Here is a 26,672-nt window from a genome sequence, read left to right on the forward strand (position 1 = left end):
CCCCGTTCCCCGTGTACCGGGGCAGCTGTACGTGTCTCACATCTGTTGATTGAAACAATGCGCATTTTGAAACCCTTTGACACACGTCGCTGTAAGCTATGGCAAATTTGGAGCGCAGGCGCCATGTGCTATGGGCTACTCCACACATTTCATTAAACGGCCAGTGCCAGCAGCACACCCTCGCGCAGAGAGATGCTGGGAGGGATGGGAGGGGGCGCTTTTGGTGGGTGGGACATATGAGCGCTATAGAAAGGGGGATGCTGCAGCCCCGTCCCCCTCATATCGCTCTCCACCCAGCCCTAGAATAAAAACCACCGGTGACGTGCGCGCAGGGAAGCACCCAGCAGTATGTGCGCGCCCACGGGAGGGGCCGATAGAAAATGGCGAGTCTGTGCAAACGGCAGCAATGCACGATAGAGAGGCGCGGCTTTCGGCAGGAACTTGACTCTTGGAGGCACAAACTCATTCACTGTGTAGGTAAGCTCGCTTGGCATTGTGTGTGTGCGTGTGTGTGCCGCGGTCCGGACGCCCGGCGGGTGCCGGGAACTGTATGTTTTCGTTTTGGCTGAAGTGTGAGGAGCAAAGTGCCGGGTATGTAGGGCCTAATGTCCACTAGTAAGCCTATAGGGTCTCCATGAAGCTGTCATTTTTTTCTTTGCGCACGGCTGTTGCCTGGCGCTGCCCGCCTCCCACCGGACATATCCAAAAACGATTCAGCTCCAACTTTGAGCCGTGTTGTGGGGCCCTCTGTTCCACCTGCAAACTTGTGTGTGCGGATACTTTGCCTGTTATGAGTCTCTTTAACCGGGCTGTGAGCGCTCCGGGGCCATTTGGAGTCGTTTGAAGTATTATTCTATAGCTGTTTATTTATTGTAAGCAGAAGAAGTCACGTGCGCAGATGGAGCTGCTCTTCGGCCAATCGGCTGCCCCGCTATAGGTTGGCCCGTGCCCGAGTGCGCGGCGCCGGATGAGCTTTTTAATAGGGGAGGGTGGCGCGCGCCCTCAGCCTTCAAACATGACACCCCCCACCCCCACCCCCTCAACTGCCCTGGAAATCGGCTTTTGGGAGCGCGCTTTGCTGCATTGAGGGAAATGTCAGTGGGCATAATTTTGTTTTTAGGGGGGAGGAAATCTATAGGCGCGGGGGGGGGGTCGACAGGGACAAACGCCTTAGTGTCCGCCTGTAAATCGGGTTTGAGACTTGTTGAAACGGCGCTCCTGGATGTGGTGGTGGTGGAGAAAGCTCTGTGCTTCAGGTTCGCTGTTTACATTAATAGTTACATTAACATTTTTTTAAATCGTATGATCGCATGTTGTCGCTCCTGCTGGGACAGCGGCAAAATTTAGATCTTATCTTATTGAAGAGCCGATAAAAATCAGTTTGAACCTATTCCCTTCTTTGACTTCGTTTCTTCTTTTATTTTGGATTTCATCGTCTATACATCTCTCCCACCCACCATCCCCTCTCCTGCCCCAGTCGTCCATTTGTGGTGTATTTCATTAGCTCCGTTTAATCCGGTTACATCAACCTTTCCCGATGTTACGGCAAGATTATCATCCCCCTCTTCGCCTCTGATCTTCTAACCTCCGCGGGTTTCCTCGAGTCTCTCTGGTTCCCAATCCGGCTTTTATTGGCGATTTATTAAAAAAAAAAAAAGAAGAAGAAGAATAAGCATCACGCACAGCGGCAGCGGAGGAGTCGGGGTGTTGCTGCTCCAGTTGTTTTTGGATGCGTTTCGGTGTCCAGATGTTGAGCGTTGACCTGTCACCTACTTACCCGTTCGAGCGCTTTTTAATAGCCTGGCCTGATTCCGAGCAGGCTCTTGGTGCCTTTTAGTGAGAAAAGGTCAAACCGAAGGAGTGCAGCTAGCGGTAAATTAAAAGGCTGGCTAATCTCTGACCTTCAGCTGATGTGTTCGGCGTAAAGCCATAAAGTATCACAGTAAACAGCAGGAAAGAAAAAGCAGAAACAAGACTTGGTTTGCTTTCCATTTGAACTTGGATTTCTCACTGACTTCATGTGTAGCTTTTACTCACAAACTGACTTTCAAAGTTCACACAGTAGGACTGGATTTTATTTATTTGGTTTTGGTGGCCCTTTTACTTTGTATAATGTATAACATTACTGGTTCTGTGGGTTTGGGGATGGTTTTGTCCCCACCCCACTAAGTGTAACACAGTTTGGGGGGGGGGGGGGGGGGTGCTTGCAGTTACTTATAATGAAAAGATTTGTGTAACCTATAAAAAACTGGAAAAAAGGCAGTGCAGATAATTCAGTAAGGATTATATAAGGCGCTATAGGAATTCTGTAATGATACTACATTTGATAGGGATACCTTAAGTATGATAAACACCCTGCAAGCTCCTGTGCATCTAGAATCTGTGTAGTAATATCACAGTGATACCACGGGGGACACAGATACCACAAAGCTCAATAATGAACTCACAGCTGGATATTACAGCATGCTTTAGCTCTGTATGGGGTGCTGTATGTGTGTGTATGTAAGTTCCATATTTCTTCATTTCTGCTTGTTGACATTCACTGGTTTGCAGTGCGTGGTGAGTCGTAGGGCTGGGCCAAGAGGCAGCAGCGGCTTCTCAGCGCTCACATTGAAATCTGCCATGTTCTTATCCATTGTTGAACTATGGGAGGCTGAGAATTAGTTTCAGAAAAATGTGTAAAAGAAAAAAATTAAATCGGGCTACTTTAAATTTATAGCTCGTTAACATTTGGGAGTTGGCACTGTTATTATATTGTGTTTGGATATTAAAATGTTACAGAAAGTGTGAGGTTTTCACACTTTCTGTTTGTCTTAGCCACAGTAAAACTGAAAGGTGCCAAACACTAAATGAAAAGCAGTGACTTTAGTGACTTACGGCAGGGTTTTCCAGCACAGAGGAATGTGCTGCTAGAAACAGAAGAAAAAAAATCAGTAGTGTTGTAATAAAAATCGTTAAACTTGAGTTTCATGTACCCAAGCGTAATCATCAGAAACAACAAGACAAATGCCCAGATTCATAATGTAACACACACTCACTGACTTTACTGTACAACGAACTGCCATGCTTATTGTCATTAAGCCTCTAAGGTGTCATTCTGAACCTGAAAACAAAATCCCGGCTTAAAGGAAACTCAGAACTCTCAACTTGACACCTGAGAAGCCTCCAGGCGTCAGCCTTGTTATAAGGAACGTTTGCCGGCCTGAGAATTTGTACCTTTACGAGGCAGCCTTATTATTAACATATTGTTAACGGTGGCGGGGACATTTGGTTGAAGAGGGTCAGCCAAGAAAGATGGACACCTTACAGTTTATTACATTGCACTGCGACGTGCATGGATGCAACTTGTCGACACAACGAGCCTCATCTTTTTACCCTGTGCTGCACTGATAATAAATTAGGGCCTATATGCCACAGAAAGGTTAACATTATGAGTTGGGAGCAAATATAGCCCAACTGCTGATTCCTTTGACACATATTCTGGGGAAGGGAGTGTAGCTAATTTGATTGCTGAAAGGTTGTGCCAGTGCTGGAGAGAGACAGACTGTGTCGGAGATAGAGAGAGAGGTGTGAGTGTGAGTGGCAGATTGCTTTTTCCCCCCTTAAATCTTCCAACATTTCTAAGCGCGGTACTGATGGCAGCAGAGCAGTTAGTCAGCATAGTTGGTAGTGGTGTACCGATTGTGTCGTTCTGAGCCATTACTGAGGTTCCAAATAACAATTTGGCCAGCACTATTTTTTTGTGGTCATTTTTGATGTAATGTTTTTTCTATATCCTCCTTTCTAATCTACCGATATTGATAATTGATTGCTTTCTTAATTGCTCATACTGATATCAGTCATCAGGGCCAATATTTGTGCATCACTAATATCTAGTTTTTAAACAGTGGCCATTAAAGTAAAAAAAGAATGAGTGATTTCAGACAGGCTTACAACAGGCTTACAGATATACTGTATAAGGAGCACACTTCAGTGAGAGAGTTTGCCTCCTAATATGAACTTTATCAATGCAAAATGTAAGAAAAACTCAAAAAGAGTAAGAGACAACCCAAGGGTGATGTCTGAGTAACCTTTATTTAACCAAGTAAAACCCAATCAAGAGAGGATTGCAGTATAAAACACAAGGCAATCCAAAAGAAACAAGACCAAAAATATTGGTAAAGTATGGAGTAATGTTTGGCAATTTTAAGCTCAAAACAGAAATATTGACAATATTAAGGAAACAAAAAGTTACAGTTCAGCTTTTCCTTTAGGTGAAACCATTGCTGGTTAACATTCTGTGGGTATCTCAGTAGTTCACAGGTCTTTTCCACCTTTAAGTGCTCATCTCTGTCACATGATTCGTAGTCCTTTGAGCTGAGTGTTTCCGGGTAATTTCCTTTTGTTTACTGCTGATTAATGAATGAGTTTGAGGCGAATCGTGCTGATTTTGCAAGAGGATTTGGCAGCATGTGCTATAAAGACAGCAAATGTCTCCTGCAATTACAGTTAAATTGTGATGGGCAAGTTTATCCGTTTTGGTTTAGTGTGTCAATACATGAATAAATCCCAGTGATTTCTATTTATCTATCGTTCTATCACTCTATCTCTCTGCCTTTCCCTTGATTACCCACTGCGCTCCGTCCTTGTCTTATCAAGTCAACAAAATCCCTCCATCCCTCAATCACGCCTCCTTCTTCGAGTGGACAGCTTTTATTTCAGTAATGGACAGATGGACGCCCCAAGAGATCTGCCTGCTACTTTCTCATCTTGCTAATTCTTTTCATGGGCTTCCTGAAAAGGAAAACAAAACATGGCACATTTATCCAGAGCTGTTGGGGGAGAGTGGCAGCGGTCCACACGTTTGACCGGACCGGATGCCAACACTGTAAATCTCTACATGCACTCTTCATTATACATGCGTGCGCGCACACACACACACACACACAAACACACACACACACACACACACCCTCTGCCACTGTAGTATATATGTGGAGCTGCCTTAGGGGCTGATCCATGCCAATCAGGAGTCCCGTGGGAGGAGGGCTGCTCTCTTTGGTGGGGGGTTACCATCGGTGGAAAAACAAAATGCTCCACTGGCACTAAAGAGAGTGTCGACAGAAGGTGCGTATGTGCGTGAGAACCTTTATTTATCCAGAAAACGGTTCAGCGAGCGACGCGCTCTTTTTACAGCGGCGTCCTGCCTCTCGTTCATACACGCCGAACTACCTGAAAGATCCCAGCCACCATCCTTTCTCTTACACGCCTGCGTCTTTTATCCCAGTTTGAGTTTGTTTCCAAGCACCAAAAGTATTTCATCTTGTTGTTGCGGTCTGTTGGAAAGTATGGCAGCTTTCAAGGACAAATTCATTTCACTTCTCAAGAGAGGAGGATGGCAGGTGACTTCCTAAAAAAAAGCCATTTTGCATGGCTGTTGTTGTTGTTGTTATTCTGTTTTTTTTTTTTTAGTCACTTCTTTGTTGTTTTCCTCCCCTGGGATCTTTGGCACAGAAACATAAAGCGATGGGGAGAGACTAATTATTATCTGTGAGTACTGGACCATCTTCAGCAGAAGTGTTGGTTACTTTGAAAACCACATAAGAGACTGGAATGCTTGTTACTGTAGTCTGTAAGCAGGGCTGGACACTCTGAGCAATTAGATAAAGCTACTGAGGCCATCATATGAACTTTATTTTATTCAGAGCGGTCCTGGTTACATTTAGAGGTTAAACAGTCAATTAATACATGAAGTGAATTTAGCTAATAGTTTAAGCAATGTTTCAATTAAGAAAACAAAACAAATTACCTGCTTTATGCATCTAAACTGTTGTTATGCTAGTTGTTACATCTAGTTCAAGCTGTTTCTTCTTGGTCATGTTAGCCTTCATCCATGGGTGATTAAATGTAGATACTTTTTTCTTTTGTTGTTTCATTATGGAAAAACTGAGCCTGCTGCGGGTTCGGGAGGTTTACACTTATGAACCTCTCTGGAGTTCTGTATATGCTTGAGTTATATCTGAAGCCTCTCAAAAGCACGTTTTCTTTTATTGTCTGCCCTTAATTATATATTGTTTTACTTTCTTAATTTCTTCAAGCTTGCAGATGAAGGTCAGTGTGACAATCCTAAGCTGGAGAGAAAGGAAGCAGCAATTTTGTTCTCCGTCTTTCTCTCTCTTTGTTTTTTCTTCCCTTTCCATCTTAGCAGAGGCCAAAGTCCTCTGCTTCCTTAAACTTTGTACACGGCGTTCGTTACTCAATCCAAAAATTTATGTAAGTGTTCCATTGTGTGTGTTAATGCATGTGAGTTTGTCTTATGTGAACTACCTGACCTCCCTGGTACAGTTCTTTGGATCTCCATGTGGGCTCATGCACTGTTTGGAGCATGTGTTTGGAATACACACGCACACACACACACGCACACACACAGAGCGCTGGCGAGAGGTGCTGAGGCTTTAAAGCAGCAGGAATGTTTACTCGGACCCGCCTTTAGTGAATTCCTTCTGGTGCTTCAATAGTGGCTGCTTTTGTGCGGAAGGTCATATTTGAGCAATGTGTTTTTCAGAGTATTTGATTAATGGTGCGGAGTAGCTTAGGTGTGTGTGCTGTACTTCTGCCTTTGTAAAGGCAACTAAAGACCTTAAAATTGAGGCTATATTTGGGAATTGAGGACATTCTGTTTGTTTCTCACCTCTAAGAAGTGTGTGAGAGTTAAAACCTGCGCTAAATCATACAACTGTGATGATTAACCTTAAGAAATACTTTAATTGTTTTAAATCTCCTCTTCTTTGTAGGAATTCAGCATTAATGGAATGGAAGTGTGTGCCATTCAGACTGTCATTAACAATTAATTAATACAAAGTAGCACCTTGGTATTCCGGAACAAGAGGAACCAGCTAATGAGCTAATAAGTGGGGTGAACAGTCGGTTAAGCAGTAGTAAGCTGCCATGGTTCACAGTTAAAGGGACAGTGCACAGGCAACTGCATGTGCAAGAAAAATCTGCACTTTTTGTCATTTCATTCACAGACTAATATGAAAGAAGATCTTTGTCAAAAACCCTGCAGCAGCAGGATGTCATGTTTATATAATCAACAGTAGAATGTATTTACGGTAAAAAGAAGTGTTAACTCACTTTATGAAGGTTTTTTTAAGTACAGGAAGTTTACGTTTGTTATGGCCCATTAATAAAGGTGACACCACAATCTACAAACCTTAGAGATTATCGCTTATTTTATTTGTCAGTGACATTGAAATGTACAGCACCTAATGATCAAGTATATTAATCAGTAACCGCGGTAAAGTGATAACATATAACGTGGTCTTTTTTTTGCCACATACATTTTTATTGTTAAAAAATGATTTACCTGCCGTACTAACTGAAATACTGCAAAATGAAAGCAAAAGGAGTCCTCCACCTTTACATTTGTGCAGTCACCGCTAAGAACTATAATCAGCTGCTGTCTACCATGTACCACTATGTACTTTGTGTCAGTTTCAGTGTGACGAAGCCAACGTTTTCTGCAGAAGTGGATAAAATGGTGGAGGCAACAGTCAGTCGTCAAACGGCCCTGTTTCAGAATTGTTGAATATATAAATAAAAGCCCTAATGTCTATGATTTGGGACTCAAATTAGCACAGAGACGAAACGTCCGACGCGGGGAGGTACGGCAGTTTAGCATGCAAACTATTTTACAAACATGGCGTTTTGTTTTTTATTGTATAGTTTTGCATTTTCTTCGAGGAAAAAAACAAGATAGTTTTCCATTTGCTTCTGTTTATCTTAAACAAGGTCATACACAGGCAAGGTGGCTGACAAAACAACCAAGAATACATTTTAGTATTTAGTAGAGGTTAGCTGTAGCCCCTCTATAAATTATCTGCTACATGAAATAGTCGGCTACAGCAATGTTTTCTTTTTAAAAGACATTGTTAAAAGTATATATCTTTCTTTCTTTTTCTTTTTTTGTTTGTTTTTGGAATTTAATTTAATTTTAGAATGAACTTTAATTTAGAATGTAATTGCAAAGCCAGTATTGTCAATATGTATTTATTTATTTTCCTTTACCTTGTAATTTTAGTTCTTAAAATTTTTATTTTTATTTTTGCTGGTTTAATACCTTCTGCTCTTAAATGTTTTTGAGATTTAAATTCTTTGCCTTTTTTCATTTTTTTTTAAAGCACAAGTCTATACCTGTATTTATGTAATGTCCTATATAAATATTGCCTCATACAACATCCAACTGTAGCCTATTAGACAGTGATACTGTTATTGCAACTTCTAGTACTGCTAACAATATGAAGATAATAATGGTAGCATGATCGAACAAATTCTGATTTAAGGAAACATTGTAACATTTTTCTGTATGATAATGTAAAGTAATTGTTATAATAAATAATAGTTATTAAATATTACATTACATTATATTATATTATATTATATTATATTGTTGGCTTAAGTGAGCAATAATACATTTTATAACTTAAAAAGTTTTAATTAGGAAAAAGTTGGAACGGGTACAGAAAGATTTAATCACTGCAAACTGAAAAGATGATCATTTGAACTGAACTGCTTCTTGTATGTTTGCTTTCTATACATTGCTTTTAGTACATTGAAGTCAGCACACTGTGTGTGTGGTGTGTGTTTGTTGGGTTTAATCTTGCATGTTTGTTTAAAGACTCTTTACCCACCAGGCATGGCAGCATGCCCAGTGAGGAGAGTGTGCCGCTGCCGTGCACGGTTGCATCCTGGGAAATGTAGTTCTTGGTAGAGAGAACAAATGGGAGAGTACGAGAGACACTGAGGGAGAAGGTATGCAGAGGGAGTGTTGCTATGCTATGTCGCTTTTATACAACAAATCCTAGGAGGAGACATGATGGATGAGGTTTGCACAGCAAATGACACAGAAACAATGAGCAGTTATTTGCAATTCAAAGACTGAAAAGGACTTCATTATGATTTTGCGTTGGACATGAGATTGGTCATGGAGACAGACACAGGAAAATCTTCCACTCCTGAAAAGAAAGTGTTGAAGCACAGGGTTTCTTTTCAGGACATCCTCATGAATATGAATCAAAGTGATGTAATCATTCTTAACTTAAACATAAATTTATGCTTAGGATGAGCACCGTTTGGCATTTGGTAGTACTGATATAATAAATAACCTTAGATTTTCACAAAAAAGGCACTCTTTTTATTCTTTTTCAACTTTGACAAAAAAAACAAGTCAAATTTAATCAAAATTAAATTTTAAAAAAGTTTGATTTGGACAGTTTAAACAAAAACAGCTGAATTTCTACACTTGTGTGCATTCCTCGACCAAAACTAACATGCTGGACAACAAAACTGCTTCATTAATATTAGTTGCTTTGTGTTAGATACAAATGATTAACACACAGTCTCTCACCTCAGAACAAAGAAACATTTACAAAGAAAGTCAAGCTACACCATTTAAAAATATATGGATTGAATTCAACATGCAACAATTAGTGAGCAGGGACTGAAATAAGCCAGTTTCCAACGCTATATGCAGATATGTGCTGGTTTGTTTCATGCATGTTCAACACGTGCATGGTTGTGCATGGAAATAGTGGCACGCACTCGAACACAGACACACACGCCAACATGTCATTAGCGTGGAAGCTTTTTGATTTTAGATTGAAAGAAAAAAAATTCACTCAGTGGAGAAATAAGAACTAAAAGTGAAACAAAATAGCATTATTGTAACTTAATGGACACACGCATGCTTCTGTAACACACAAGTCACATGCTGGACCCTGAGAAGGTGCGTTTGTGTGCTAGTGAGCTCAGTTCCTGCTCAGTGTCTGTGAGCAGCAGACAATGTCTCAGAGTCTCAACATAACTGCTTCCATGTGCTTTTGTTACTGTAATACTTTTGTGGGAGTGTGTTTTTGTCAAGACAAACACGGGGGACAAAGGCTGGAGAAAAAGTGACTAAACCAACCTGAAGCCACGGTGCCACTCTTATTTTTGAACTCTTTTTTTGTCTGCATAGCTCACCATTTTTATTCTTACTTAATTGCCGATGCTAATAGGCTTAACCTTTGTGCCGTAATCAAGTGATGACACAGTCCCTGTGTCCTCATCTTCAGAGCTGTCATTGACCACTTTCATCAACCGTGGATGGAGTCTTGGCAATGTCATCGTCATTAAAAGTACATACCAGTCATTGTATGTAAAGCTGAACAGAGGGTCATCCCCTGCAATGGCATCTGAAGCCAGGGGTTTTAGGGTCTGACTCACATTGCTCAAGAAAGTCTGACCTCACTGTCATTCTGTCACACAAAGTGGTAATAGCTGAAGCTTCTCGTACAGGTGACCTTCTGTTTGGAACAAGGCATTTGGTGTTCTTGTCTGTTGAGCTAACGATGCCGAAGATGAAATGAGATTGTTCTTTGTCCTAAGGGGATTCATTCCATTTTTTAAAGTTTTTTTTAAATTTATTTTTATTTATTTTTTTTTGGGGGGGGGGGGGGGGGGGGGGTAGATCTTTCTTATCCATAATGTGAAAACTTAAATTTATAAAGAAGATGTCAGATTTCGAGCCATATTAAATGTTAAATGGCTTAGCCCACTTCCATGTGTTCTCACTTCATTGTAGTACTCAGCACAACCCACGACCCTGTAAACAGCTCAAACTTTTCTTAAAGTTTAATTTAAAATAAAAATATTTGTAGGAAATTACTTACTCACTAATATCACTATTAATACTAATATTCTTTGGCTTCAAAATCTCTAAGCAGCAACAACACTAAAGTACACAATAGCATTATAACTACCTAACTCTTTCCTTTATTTAGTGTCTATAACAATAGGAATGAGCTCTGTGTAGTTTAGATTTATGCATGTTTGTTAAATGTATTGTTTGAGCCGTTAGACCTACGTGATAATTTTGTGAGGATTTTATTGGATAATAAGATTACTTTATAAGCACATTCATAATGTTTAGGGCTGTAGAGCAATTTGAAATAAAAAAAACAAAAAACATGACCTTTCACATACTTAAAGAAACTTGAGATATTTAGTCCATTTTTAGCCTGTTACTAAGGAAAGTTAAAGTATTTTCTTTGTTCTGTCAATAGTCTCTGTGCTGTCAGTTGTAATGAGCATTTCAGCCTCTCTCTACTTGTGGGACCATAATTATTATTTTTAATTTTATTTATTTATTTTTTAATTTGAAGCTCACAGTTTTGATGATCATGGTCAGACATGTCTGGGAATCTGAAGGTTCAGAGATTCATTGGGAAACAAACAAAATACTGATAAAGCTATGTTAAAGCTTTATTGCGATAGTTAAGAAAAAACAAAAATATTAGTTGGAAAAAGAAGAAGACACAACAACAAAACACATCAATTTAAAAAAAAAAACCACACACACAAAAAGCAAAACAGTGTCTCCACAGCCTGAAGGAATTTGTCAGCATCACATAAAATAATGTAAATCTACCAGGAATACAGATGTGGGAGTAATGTTATGTACATGTGGAAGCTTGTCAGCAGTTTCTGGCAGGATGACAAAATTTACATTTTTGTGGCCCAGATGCGAGTTATGAAGAAACAACAAAGCAATGTTATTATTCAAAGGTCAGACTGGTGCTAGTCTATTTTTTATCCAATACTTTGAATAGTAAATCACTGTTAAATCACCAGAACCAACAACACATTAACTGTCTTTCAGTACAGTCTGTCTCCCTGATGCTCCAAGACCATTGGTTCCCAATTTTTAATCTTAAACAATGCAAAAACATTTTTTAAGACTCAGTAATCCCACGAAAACATTTGGACATTAGATTTTTCTGAGCAAATATTACTCCGACAGGAGGAAATGGTGCATTTATTTGGGATTATTTCAGTGGTGGATTAATCCACATTTGGTGCTTTAGTAAGTCTTTTTACAAGCAGCATCTTGTATGTTGGTGTTGTTTATGGAAAGAAAAATAATGTAACCCAATGCAACAGTGTGGAACAATAGTGTGCATAATACTATTGTATATATTCGATATTTGATTTACAGTACCTGTTTTGTAGCTTAAGGTATCTTTAAAAAAACTAATCAGATTTGTTGTTGTTGTTGCTTAAAGCTCGGTCTAGGAATGTATTTGCTCTGTAAATTCTTAACCTGTTCCTAAACTACTCAGATCACTTATTATCTTTCTGGTTAATTATTGATTACGTGGACTCTACAAAATCTGCGAGTTGTAAAAGTACGTTTTAAAGCTTCATTGCAGGGAGCAGGTAATCTTTCCTGTGAATTGATGAACCACTACGCTGATTTTCTGAGACTTGAGTCATTTCTTCAGCAATGCCTTAACTCTCACTTTTATTTGTCTATAGTTTACAGTAACTCGCCCAGTTTTCCCTCCTCTGTTCTCACATGGAGGTGTGCTCTCATGTATGTTTCTCGTTGTTTTTCAGACATGGTTACGTATAGGATGTATTGAGTTATTCATTTCTTTGTGATATTTTCTGGTCAACTGAAAAAAACATGTAGGGTTGGGGAACTGAATATCTTGGCTAAAACAGTTACAATAACACCTTGGACAGTAGCCACTAACAGATTTTTTTAATGTTTATTTTGTTGTTCTTCTATGCCAGCGACACAATAGAATCAACAGAAAGAAGAAGACTTTGCTTTTTTGCCTTTTTGCTGTAAAAAGCAGGAAGAATAGAAAGAGAAATGAATTAAGTGCTGTGTATATGGTATTATAAATGGCACTGCTTAATTTAGCTTTATTTGAGTTCTATGTAGCATGTCTAGTGGTTAAGTCGAGGACACAGATTATTCTCAGGAACTGCTAATGGCTGTTTTGGGGGGACTGGGGTTCAGCAGAAGAGCATAAGTATAAGCAGTGTTAGTTAATGGCCTGGAAGTGGGAAATGTATTATAAAAGTGTTACTGCTTCAGCCACCAATGTGTGAAAAGCATGAATGCATGCAGTCTGTGTTTTAAGCTGTGTAAAAACACAGAAAAATATGAGTTCAAAAGGCTTAATTAGCATTAGCAGGTTAATGTAAAAGCAGATGAAAAATACAGAGATGCGTTTTGTTTTTCTAAAATCAAGTTGTTTTCAAGAATATTAAGTTCTGGCTCTAAAAAGGTTTATTATGTTTTCCCATCACTTTTTCCATTTTTCATATCGAGTTCCACAAAGATAGAAATGGTCGATTATTAGATTTAGATTATTATCGCCTCCAAAAATAGCATCTTGCAGGTTTAAGTAAAAATATGTAATTTTTTCATGAAAAAAACTTGTGTTTTGTATTTGCTCTCTGATACTATTTGTCACATAACGCCCATTCATTCATGCATTAATTGCATCCGTTTGGTTGTCTTTACTAAACAAGTAATCCTAATATATTAATTTAGAATTACAATAAAAGTTGCAGTGAATTATTATTGTACGCCAGTCTACCTGCTTAGGTAGTCTAACTAACAACCTATTCAGATAACACTCAGTTGGAAAGCTTTCATATGAATCCATGAATTGAGTGCTCATAATTTATGAAATGATATTAAACCACAGTCCATGTTGCAAGTTCTGATGCTTTGCATAATGATCAGTGTTAAAGCTGCCATCTCAGCTAAAAGTTTAAAAAGATGTCACAGCTTCCCTTCTTGCTTGAACTCCAGCAGCAGCCAGCCTAGTAACTCTGGCTGAAAATGTACAGACACTGTTTCTTTATGGTTGCAGATTACAGGGGGAGAGCAAAAAATAATTTTGTGCACCTTAAAGCGCACAAGCTTTTGCATCTGGCTTTTACTCAGCACTGTACCGGACACACTGACACACAGCCACAGTGTTACTGTACACGTGAACTTGGAGCCTGGCAGGATAAGTGAAAGTGACAGAGCCAGCTGTGCCGTGCGACGACCGGGCAGGCTTGGAGAACTGGGGGCTGTAAGCTCCCCTCTGTGTGACCGTGTCACCCTCAGTTAGGCGTCGAGCCCACCAGGCTGCATAAACACACACACACACACACACACACACACACACACACACACACACACACACACACACACACTCCAATAAAGCTGAAGGTCAGGCAGAGAACACCACCGCCGTCGCTCCCGTCACCGTCAAGAGAAATGTCACTTGTATTTTTATCTGCTGCTCTCTCTGCATCATCAGCATCATCTCCTCTTTCTCACCACTCAGTACATTTTTGCTTTTGCTCCTTAACTCACATGGTTACTTTGTTTTCTTCTGCTTTGTTCATAGATGTTTTTTCCTCTGCTTCTCTTCAGGCATCATAGCGTACCAGCTTCTCTCTCCTTGCTTTATCTGTCTTTTCAGCTCCTTCCTTCTCTGCATCAGTCTCATTTTCTTTCTCACAATCACTCCTTTGCATTTTCAAACATGTTTTCCCAAGTCTAGCCTGATTTTTATTCTGCCTTCAGTATTTTGACATTTTATCAAGATTATGTCACAAACTGTTGCTACAGGCTGCGCTTTTTCAGAGGTGGGAATAAAGAAATCAGTCATCCATCTGTGCGTCTGCAGCTAGCTGAAGGAGCTCTCATATTCTTTTTTTTTTTTTCATTTCTGCCAAGAGGCACTTATATTCAGCAACTTTTTATTCTGGTAGATTTTCTGACACCCACCCTCAGAATGAGTGCGTGTCTAGACAAACAGTATTAATTGAGGCGTAGGCAGGTGGTTTTTTTTTCCCCTGCATATTTCTTCTTTGTTGGTGTATCTTTTAATGTATCGACGTTATTTTTTCTAATGATGTTTTACTTCTTATTACACGTACACACGGATATCATGGCACTGTGGTCCGTTCATGTAAATGTTTAGATCTCTGTAATATAAATGGGACTGAAGGCTACGCGCTGTTATAAATGTGCACAGAGACGCTCCACAAACATGTGGTTTCATTAGCTAGATGTAAAGTTGCACAATAGAGACAAAAAAAAGTGCAATTTCTTTGCATTTTATATTCTGCTTGGGAGATAAATTGTCATCCGTGTGGAAAAAGTATTTCCAAAGTAATCACATTTTCATCGCTTAAAAAAAGATACAGAATCTGTTGTGATCAGATTTGAAGCACATGAATGAAGTAAATCTATTTTTTTTTTCACCGTGACTCTAATTTGTGGTTATTTTGCATGCTTTACTCAAATGACTGCATAAAACATATTTCGCTCTGGTTAATTAACTGTGCAGGCTCATTAGATTTCAGCTGCCAGTGTCGCAGTTTTTGACACAACAATAAAAGCGCTGTGACGTGCATCGCTGAGAAACCCAAAGTAATATAGTAATGAATATAAGGGTCAAAACCAGAAGGACACATTCCTTTCAAAGTTCATCTAAGAGAAAAATGGGGTAGGGGAAGGTGGGATTGTCACAGCCTTTTGCGGCGTAGGCTACGGTTTATCTGAGAACTGTGTTCCCCAATAAGAAACTGAGGCCTGTATAGTTGGTGTAAGAGATCAAAACCACAAGGACAAACTCAGGTGAATCATATGAAAAGAAAAATGTTTATAAAAAGAGGATGCGATTAGTACCTAAGGACTAGTTCTTGTCTGTGACTTTGTGAAGTCTTGAATTTCACTATCTTTTCCTTGGAGAATTAAACTATCAGCAACAAAAGAAAATACGTGTATTTAATTAAATTACTCTGTTAGCTATTAAGTGGAATAGATAAGCCAATAAAACTTAGGTTATGCAAAAATATGAAAGAATGATGTGATTTCTGATATTTATAAAATCCATTTGGGTGAAATTACTTCTGCAAGTTTAGAAGATACAACAAATTCTGCTGCAAATATCTTGAGACTGTTTTAACAGAAAAGCTTTGTGTGAGAAGAAAAAAAGAAATGAAGGCAAGTTAAAAGTATTTGTAATAGTTTTCTGGTGCTTTTCAGTTTGTGCTGGTTGGGGGGAGAAAAACAGCCTGTTCAGATAAGTGAACTTTATCTCGGTCACATTGTTTTGCAATGTGCCAGTTTTGGATACGGTTAATGAGTCGTGAACATTTTTAAACTAAGGTGTGTCGCAGCGTATCAGCAGCTCTTTGGACTGTCCACGTTTAGACTGCGAGTGTAAATTGGGCAAAAAGCTCTTTAAGGAACAGTTCAAGGATAGATATGGCTATAAAACCGTGACAAGGATAACTTCCTGTGTGTCTGTGTGTATGACTTTGTGTGTGTTGATATTCCTCATGTTATTAGGATCTGAATTGATTCACACAGTCAAGATATGGAGACCTGTCCTTTCTTTAAAGGGATAAAAAACAAAACAAAGGTCTTTATTATGTCGGTCAGGACAGATAAGGGTAAGGGGTAACCGTGGTTATGATTACAGGACGTTACAACAAATTATATGTAAGTCAGTGTTATATTCTCTGAAGTCATGAAAACATGAAATCGAGAGGAAGTGTGTGTGTGTGTGTGCTGTATGTAGAGCAAAAGAAGACAACATTCCTCCATATTAGAGATAATATCATCTAATATTAATGTGAGGAGGCTCCATTGCTGCTGTGTCAATATTGAACTGCTGCTCCCCTCTCCTCTCCCTCTTTTCTCTGACTGTGTCACTTACAATCTTACACACACACACACACACACACACACACACACACACACACACACACACACACACACAGGCAAACTAACAGAGTCCACCAGACCTTTGATTTGCAAAAAGGGAAATATTTATGGCCAGTTGTTAAAGCCCTCCTGAGTACAGCGATGTGTGTGTGTGTGTGTGTGTGTGTGTGTGTGTGTGTGTGTGTGTGTGTGTGTGTGTGTGTGTGTGTGTGTGCGCTCAATGTGCGCCAGCAGTGACAGACGCATATTTCCATATGCGTCTGTCACTTCGGCGCACTCACAAATGGTAAAATCTCTGTATCTCTGTGCGACAAGTCGACTTAAAAGCAGACATATGGTCATATCGGTGTATGTGTGCATTGAAAAGTCGGTACGTATGTGTGTCAGCAATTATGTGTGTGCGCGTCACGTGGTCGCCCCCTATTAAACTCAGTATAGCACTTAGCATCGGCTCCAAATGGCTGCAGTTATCAAGCTCTCAACACGGGGTGCTCCTGTAATGATGGTGTGTGTGTGTGTGTGTGTGTGTGTGTGTGTGTGTGTGTGTGTGTGTGTGTGTGTGTGTGTGTGTGTGTGTGTGCATGTAGGCAGTGCAGGTGAGGAGTTTTAGCTCTTGCTGTCTGTCTCTCGCTCTGTCTTTCAGAGGAAATAATGTTTTTGCTTGGCTGCTCTCTCAGGTCTGTTGTGCTTTCAGCTTGCAAAGCCTCGATGAGAGCAAATTAAAACTGTTGTACTCACAGCAGTGCTCCATGTATGTTATGGAAAAATGGACCTTCCTTTTTATCGGCAAAGGGCGAGTGATTTTGCTAAGTGACAATATTTTGAAAAACGTTTTTTTTTTCACACATTGAAACTTACTGCATATCACACTTTTGACTTGTGCAAATGTCAAATTCTTAATAAATGCTTCTCACGTGGAAACAAATAGGAGGAAAAAAACATGCAATCTCAACCACTCTGAAGTGAAATTGAAGATGAGAATTTAGGCTTTAACATAATGCGTCACTTTCAAAACTAGAAGTTTACGGTTGACCTGTTTGCGTGCCTGCTGATGTTGACTGGATCATGTGAAGCACTGAGGTACTAAAAATGTGATTTCATGCCCCAGGCTTGACCTGTGTATACAGCCAAACATGCATTAGTAGTTTTGAGCCTGCCAAAAAGGGTTCAGCTTTCCTATTGTTACAATTTACATAAATGAAAACTCCAACTGTAGCAGTGATCTTTTTTCATTTAAAGTGTAATGTAATACGACGCTGAGCAGCTGGGTGTGGTCCAAAGCATTTCTGTTGCACCTGTAGCCACACCCAGCAGTGATATCACAGTGCGCTGAGACAGGTATGCTTTGGGGAGACTTCTGACTTTGAAAACATGCTGTTCAAACAGAAACCCCTCTAAACTTACAAACCAAGTTGCTCCTTTGTTTGCATGTTTTTTGATACTCAAGCAGATGGTTGATCTTTGGTATTTTAGAAAGGCTAATTATGACAGCAGACAACTGTCTTTGTGCGTGTGTGTGTGTGTGTGTGTGTGTGTGTGTGTGTGTGTGTGTGTGTGTGTGTGTGTGTGTGTGCATTTAGGGGAATTTCCTCTAATAAATGCAGACATTTGCCTTTATTTGTCCTCCTGTCTGTGAATTCTTTCCTTTATCTGTAAAACTGTAAGCATCTCAATGTCATGTGAAAATATAACAAGAAGCCCACACACAACATAGACCACAGACACACAGTTAGCTGTAACAGTTTTTTTTAGTTCCATCAGTTTAATCAGATTTCAGTCACATCTGGCCAAAGTTGAAGTCTTTATTTTTGTGTGTGGGTGTGTGTTTGCAGGCAGCCGAATGCTTGTTCATGAGCAAACAGCTGTTGTTTGCTATAAATCCATTGATTTTTGCATTGCTGAAATTGAATGCTTGAAGGTGTTACTCGACCGTGCACCTGAGCACATCTGTGTTTTGCTGTAGGTTTAGTAGTTGCGTGCTTCAGCTCAACTTTGAAGCTTAATGATGTTCAGATGAACTGATACATTAAACTCCAGATTATTATCAAGGTGGTGCTTTTCTGTCAAATTAGCAAATTTCAACATGTCTCAGAAATAATTTTCGTTCCGCTTTCATGAAATTTCCCTCAGCATCATTTTTTTTTAATGAGAAAATAGCAATTTCTTTGTAACACATGGATAGTAACACATTTGTTCCTGCTTTATTTTGTCCCGGTGTTACTTCCAGTTGTGTCTTGTTATTTTCCCAGTTTTAAGATGTTCAGTATTAAAATAATTATACCTTTGATAAAGAAAGGAATAAGCAGTTTCACAATAATTTAATGTACCCCCCAAAACGTGTGTGCTAATTCTAGACATTTCTAATGCCCTGGGTAAGATTAGGATGTAGTGACCCCTCCACTGTCTGCAGCTGGGGGCGGTTTTAGTTATTTAGTTTAATTGGACGTTAAACATTAGAGAAGGTAACATATTGCAAATCATTTACACAGTTCTGCAACCAAAAAACCTGCATAGGATTTTTTGACTGTTTCTAATAGATTTTACTCACTGAAACCAGGAAAGATATCAAAAAATTCCATCTCGTCAGGTTTTCTTGCAAAACCCATGTTTTTAGCTTAATGAAGCGTACAATTACCCTTTTTAATCTGAAATCTGGTATCCTATACTTGAGTCAAAAAGCCATATCCAATAATGAATTCTTACATGAAGTTAATATTTCTACGAGCAAGAAAATGCGAGTAATTGAGGGGGGTCAGTGGGGGGGGGGGGGAGCTGAGGTGATCATGCGATCAAGAATTATACATAGTTATTTGTAATAAAATATAGATTTTTATTATCGCTGTTATTCTTTTTTTAATGTAAACTTCTCATGTTTTACGTGATGGAGGGAAATGGAGATCATTTTTGGATTCAGCACCCTAAAAAACATCAAATTAACCAAAAATATCCCATGCAGCTGAAAAATCTTTTCTTTGCAGACCTGTGTAATTATTATCCCAGTAGTATCATCAATGTTGCTCACAAAATCCTTTCATTGGGTTGTTTAAAGTTTCAGAAACGCTTCAGAATCATTCTGTTTGGTGACCAGTTATTTAACAAGAGGAACAATAAAACAATATGTTGCCTGTATTTCACTGTATTTCAGTACAGTGACCATTGCTTTCAAACACTGACACTGAATTTAAGCAGAAAACTGAAGAAAATGAAATCACATTTACTATCCTAGTTCCAGACTGGGGCTCATTTTTCATTTTTAGTTAATCTGTCCTCTTCCTCTTTTGATTTTCTTCTGATGGTCTATTTCAGTGGCTCATTTGACTAATTGTTAACTGGAGAGAAGCTGGTGGATGGTGCACTCCTTGAAGAGACGGGCATATGTGCTCACCATGTACTCGTGCACTGGGGACACTGCTGATGTGTGGAACCTGTCAGCCCATTTCTGTTTGCTATATTACTCTTTTCATCGTGGGTGCTCCCGACGGGCAGTCTGCCACTTCTGACAATACAATAAAAATGTCCTGACAGTTGTGATTGACTTCCTGACTTTTATTGCAAACCTGTAACTGTGTTTGATAATTCAGTGCAGAGAAAGAGACACAGTTATATAAGAATACAACCAGTATCGTGTCTTAATACGGAGAGTTATTGACAGTGCTGCCACACAGCTCTGTTATGCTGGACGTGACGCGACAGGTGTTTGATAAACTCTGCACACAAGCAGCAAACAAAACTTTATGTCCCTGCACAGTTTATCGAGGCCCAGATTACAGTAATTACATATAACAGTGTGTTGCATTAACAGATTATCAGATAGGTCTTTGCCTTCTCTGCACCGACGTCTCGTGTGCCGGGGTTGCTATTTCTGAGTATTCCTGAAAAACTGCTGGGTGGGGCTTGATGCAAATTTGTGAAACCCGATAAGTTCCAGCAATAAAAATTATTATACGCAAGACCGATAGCAGCCGCTCAAAGAGAAGGAGCAGTCAAGATACGCGCACACACACACTCATCAGCTCCTTCCTGTTGACTGATGGTAAAGTACAATTCATATTCAGCCTTCTCCTCTACTGTGAAATGCTGTTGATAAAAGGCTCAGATAAAGGTGTAATTGAAGCCATTAGAATCTTTTTCTTGTATCCATAAAAGAGCTCACACAGTGTCATGGGATCAGTTCTTGGGGCTGACAGGGCCGCTGCTTTCCAGTTGAGTCAAGCTGCTGTAAAGTGTTTGGGTCTGACCTCAGCGCTGCGTTAAAGTCAAGGACGATTTCCGTACAAATGAGGAGCTCTTTGTTAGATCTGTGCGCAGCGTAGTGGTTTTATTTCCTCCTAGTGTTTATGTGTTCATGCACAAGTCCAGTGTTTGGCTTTTAAAAAGCTAAACAGTAACTGTGAACATGAAACAGCAGCTACATGATGTTGTTCCGACCAACACCAAACAGGGCCGGGGGCAGAATTTGTATCAATGAGATGATGATGTCGTTTTCAATATGAAACCTTACTATAAAAATGTTTTTTTGTTTTCCTTTAATGTTTCATGTTCTCTTCACCTGCACATTCTTGTTCAGGCAAGCTTAGCATCGCTACTTAAATACATAAAGACCTTAAATAAGATTTAGAGTTGCGCAGAGTGTACATAAAGCCAGAGTCGGAGATCTGATTCTGTCTATTGAATCAGTGCGGCCTGTGGGCTGTAACGACTCAGTAATAAACTACTGTTTCATATGTGATTATCTCAGACTTTCTAATCTGATTAATTTATTTCCACTTAAGTTATGAAACCTTTATGTGCAAAAAAACATTACTGCATATAGGGTTACATCCAAGAACTCCAGTTTATTTTATTTTCATGGGAGAGACTCAGTCACCGTCAGAAAATCAACAGATAACTGCAGAACTCCATGTTTTGTTTCTTCTCTTTTTGGCATTAAAAAATATATACAAGGGATTATATAATGACATTTATTTTAAGATTTCATTATTTAAGATTGTAATACTAGATTAGGTTAGGTTAAAAAAGGTCAAATAAAATGAAAAAAAGGATAATTTCAACAAAATTGGGGGGGGGGGGGGGGGGGGCAGAAAGAGGGTTTTCTAAATGTAAATGTTAAGCTGGGCAACTGTGGTGTATTTTTAATGTATCAATCTTTTAAAATTATAGAATACACAAAAACGCAAGTACAAAAATGTTAGAAATTATTTAAAGCCAGCAAAGTTCTTTTTTTTTTTTTAGGTCCAAGATATAATCTGTGAGTCTGGATTACAGAATCTCACAAAATGATTAATTTAAGTGGATCTGAATTCTGTTAAGGACTTTGCTCTGTTTTATACAATTAGAGCAATTATGCTCTAATTAATATTAAATTCATGTGAATCACTGGTTATTTTACCTTCGTCTGATAAAAAGGGTTTTTGCTCGTAGCATGTGCAACAGCTTTATTCTGTGTGGCACAGCTTCAAGTTTTGTTTTCTCTTTAAAACATGAAATGATTTTAATGCTTAAACTGCTCAATTTTTGCTAATTTTTAAATACATAAAAATAGGGCTTTTTCCCCCCTCCATCTACAATTATACACAATTATAGTCATGTAGCTGATCATGTGGCTGTTTATGTTAGAAATATTAATCTAATCTCTTGTTCAGGTGGGTTTTTTTATAAAGAGAAATACCTGGTTTGTTTTTATTTTGAAATCAAAGTCAAGGGCATGTGCTGCTTAGACTTGTAGCTGGCAAATGTCTGAACACATCTTTTCAGCTTTTTGGGTGGAAGGGCATCTTTTACGTAGCGTTAGCTTAGTGGGACATGGATGACTGCATTAATCAGCCTCTTTGTAGGTTGGGCAAGTTTTTAAGATTTAACTCCATAATGGCTTCAGTGAGTTCCGCTCTTATCCCGGTCCGTCAATAGAGGCACATAAAAATAGAGATAGTCAATCAGCCAGTCAGCATGAGCCCCCAGTAAAAGGCTCCACTGTGTGTTTATGGCGAGCGGGGGAGGAGACCTCGCAGCGGGCAGCTTTTCTCTCTGTGTCTCGCTCCCTCTAGGCTCATGGAGGATCGCTGCTGCTCCGCCAGATCCTTTGTGTCTTATTAAAGAAAGAAGGCTTCTTTTCCCAAATATGTAATGAAATAATTGAATTCGCACTTACCTTATTAAACTGTGAATGTGAAACATGCAGCCGATTGTGCGACTAGAAGCTCGGACTCCATGGACTCTGAGCTCATAGACTATTACGGCATAGGTTTCCACCATAAGTAGCCGTTCCACGTTGGTATTTCAGCAGCAGTTTATTCTGTCACCCAAAGGAGACGAGCAAGACTGAAGAAAATATCCTGACATTTATGTTGTGACAGTGTTGGTATAAAGAGTGGCTTTTAACAGAATTTTCACAAGGTCATCTTTACTCTACCTGAGCTTCCTCTATCTCTTCACCACAAATTAATGCCTTTGTTAAAATTTAATTATGTTTACAAATGTTCTTATATTACTTTGAGCTGTGTTATCATTCTTTGTTAACATTATTTTTTTTAGAGCTTAAGCAATTACACAGTTCATTATTATTGTTGCTATTATTATTGGTAGTAAAAGTAGTAATATTAATTATTGCCATACATGGCTCCCATCTGTGCAGGTTTTCGAAATTACCATCTTATACTTCAACAATAGAAATTGTAATATGAAACAGAATGAAGTGAAATATAAACCACAACTTTAAGAATGTATTTTAAGAAAACTTAACAAAGGAAAAAAAAAACATCCAGTAGAGCGATTCGTCCACACTGTCAGAGACAACAAAGACACGATCACATCTTATCTTTGGTCAGCTAACAGGAACAAGAGGCCTCAGCCAGACGATCTCGTGGTGCTCATAAAACATAGAGCCTCTTTCTCTGTCTTTGGGAATCCCCACGAGGCGCTTTATAAGTAATCAATAACATTATCACTCTACAAAATTTCAGTCAGCGTTTTTTTAGTTTTCAAACATTTTATGGCCTAAATTTGTCATTCATTGTTTTCGCGCAAAGAAAATGTTAAACACCTACATTGAGAGCTTGAGATGAGCTGTTCTGTTATAAAAAACATTATTTTTAATTTGATTAAAAAATATGTAGAGGAGAATAAAAGTCTAAAGCATAGCAGAGAAAGAAGGCAAAAGTTAAAGAACTTCAAATAAATGACGAATATTAAAGCTAAAAGCAGAGTCTGGGAGAAAAATGCACATTCCTACTTCTTACTTTTAGTTTGTCAGTTTTGTGGATTTTGTACTGAACTGAATTTTGGATCACTGGTTCAGACATTTTATTGAGCAAATATGAATTATGATTACATTAAGGATGAAAAGAAATTGTTATCAGTCTCATTTATTTATTTTTTGTTATTTAAAGAAGCTCTGCGCCCTGCTCATCCCTCTCAGCTCTCAGATTCTCACCCCCTGTGTGTGCGTGGCCTTTGTGTGAGCTAAGTAGGTGTATTGTTGGAGGCAGAATGTCTTGTCTAGTCTCTCATGGCAGATAGAAGAACCAGGGACTCTACAACATGAATAATGAAGGACAGGAGAAACACGACTGTTTTATTGGAGAGAACAAAGAAATAATGAGGGAATAAAATGAGTAAAACCTTTAAGTGAGGGATTAAAACTATAGCACGTTAAAGGAGTTAACAAACAGCAAAAGGTGTGGACGTCTGAAGTGAGGGCTAAAAATGAATAAAGGTTTATTTAGGTTTTAGGTTGTCAAGAAACTGAACAGGAAGCAGGAGGGATGCAACGAAAGAAAATAAATAAATTGAAATAAAGATGAAATTGTGCAAGAGAAGATGAATTTATTTTTTTTTAAATGAAGCGAGATTAAACCAGCCTGGAAATAGAAAATGAGAACAAAACCAGCTTAAAAAATGTAATGGAATGAATTGGAATAAAAAGGTGAGGGACACAGACACAGACAGTAAGCTAATTATAAAGAAGAATAGAAAATATGAGTAAATCGAAGGAAAAAAAAACGAGAACGTGTTTTTCTCCACTTGAGTTATTGCCCATGTTTTGGGGCCTTTGCTGTCTCCAGCTGAAGGTCGCGTTCAATCCATCCCCCTCAGTGTGTTATTGTCTGTGTAAGACTCACACATAGTCAACAAAAATAACACTACAGTGATCACATAAGCCCCGTGTTAGAGCGTGTGTATGTGTGGCCCTCTCGATTTCTTTTCTCTCATTCAATCTTTAAATCTCATAAGGAATTTACCCACGTGCCCCAGTGGGTCAAGAGGAGAGGGCAGGGGTTGGGGCTGCCTAAAGAAATTTAGTCAAACCCAGCAGAAAGTGGGGCAAAATGTTTTAAAGCCATGGGAAATTTGAAAAAAAAAAGGTTTCTTGGGTTGTGGATTTTTTTCAATTTTTAAATAAAGAAAGAGTAGACAAAACAGAAACGAGGCATCCCGATGGCTCAGCAGGCAAACGCTGGCCACACACTACACAGCAAGACAATACAATAGGCGATGGGTCACTGTAGTAGTGTTAAACAATGACGCACACACAGGAAGGGTCGGTTCACTCATTAAGATCCACCGCTCTGTTTGGCTTTTAGGACTGTTGATACCCCGCTGTGTTACCAAAACAAACTGTAAGGACTTTTTGTTTCCCTAGCTTTTATTTTGGCGAGTTTCCTTCACTATAAGAAATTAAATGAAAATGGTGATTGCAAAAGCAAGCAGAGGCTAAAGAAATAAGAAGATCTCAAATTCTACGGCTTTAAGTCCTTTCAAAAGTTCATGTGTTAAATATTATCCTTTTATTTAAATCTAAGTGCATAGATAAAGATAAGATTTAAAAAACGTTTAAAATGATTTGGCTCTATAGGACACCCAATATGTTCTTTTTCAGCTCTGAGTTTTTAGATTTGGATTCTGCTAGAGTTGTTTTGCATAACACAAAGTTCAAAATAATCCTCTTTTCATACAGGGCCTTGGAACTTAGTGCTCACAGCTGGAGCTATGTGCCTGAGATGACCATATTAGGAACATCCTCTCTCCAGCATCATACGGTTCACAAAACTGTCTGAAAATGAGCATTTGGACTACTTGCTTATATACTCATACTTATATATATATATTTATACACTTATACTGAATTCATTATTTGAAACTTTGGTCATGTTTTAGACCAGTGTGCACAATTGCAATATGAGAAAACATGAGAAAAGTCTTCTTTAATGCATGAACTAGTAAAGGTACGACTAAATTAAATGCATTAAAATTAAATTATATGGTGCCAATACTGCCAGGGATCAATAAAGTTTAATTGTAGCCACTGATAATACACCATCATTTATTTGTGTTAGTAATCCAAAGCTGGAAAATAATTGGTATGTTACTCCCTTGTATTGTAGTTAAATAAGTGGATCTTGTTACACTTCACTACGTTTAGCAGCAGTGTGCGCATACAAGTCTAGGCATGCATTGTACAGTAGATCTTGTCATGTTGTCTGTACTGTTAAAAGACTAGATGAACAAAAGCACCACACATCAGCAGCAACAACAGATACTTCTATTTTTGATTGCACCCTTGTCTTGTTTCTTTTGAGTTTTGAGAGGACAAAAGCCATAAGAATGTAATTGTGTATAATGAAAAAAAAAACGTGTATAGGGAGAAAAAAAAGCTTTGGCTTTACTAAAACACAGAAGCTGGTACAAAAGAAGATTTTGTATAATAAACACTGCTGGGGGAAAAAACAGTTATTGGAAAGAATGAGTAATTATTGCTGCGGGTACCTGACCTGGTGCAGGGGAATGATAAACGCATATTTTGTTTTTCATTGGCAGAAAGCATGTCAGTTTAAGCTTTCCGTCAGTGTAGCCTAGGGCACAGTTTTCAGACACCTTCTGGTCTCAGCAGTCAGACAGGTCCGAGCATTCCCTGGAAGGAGTGAACGCTCCAAAGATGCTTTGTCCAATTGTGAGTGAATAATTCAAGCCGCCCATTAATATGAGGTATAAACAGGTTTGTGCTGTTTACACTGCGCTTTACCACTATAGTTTCTTTTGTTTGTTTTTAATAGAACCCAACCAGTATAAGAACAGAGACACATTTCTATGATGTTTGTTATGTGTCGTTTTTTATTTACTCGTT

General features: G+C 38.9%; 1 protein-coding gene across 1 annotated transcript in view; it reads left to right on the forward strand.

Moving 5' to 3' along the window:
* The first annotated feature begins 310 nt into the window (after positions 1-310).
* lcor (ligand dependent nuclear receptor corepressor) overlaps positions 311-26,672 on the forward strand; it is a 76,186-nt gene continuing 49,824 nt past the window's right edge. Inside the window, exon 1 of the mRNA XM_085355545.1 lies at positions 311-477. Within this exon, the coding sequence (XP_085211671.1) occupies positions 381-477 (97 nt within the window). The 5' untranslated portion in view covers positions 311-380. The remainder of the gene's footprint in view (positions 478-26,672) is intronic.

Source organism: Diplotaxodon limnothrissa, linkage group LG6, assembly GCF_057381915.1.
Source record: "Diplotaxodon limnothrissa isolate DT_005_m linkage group LG6, D_limnothrissa_male_GT1.1, whole genome shotgun sequence".
Classification (NCBI taxonomy): domain Eukaryota; kingdom Metazoa; phylum Chordata; class Actinopteri; order Cichliformes; family Cichlidae; genus Diplotaxodon; species Diplotaxodon limnothrissa.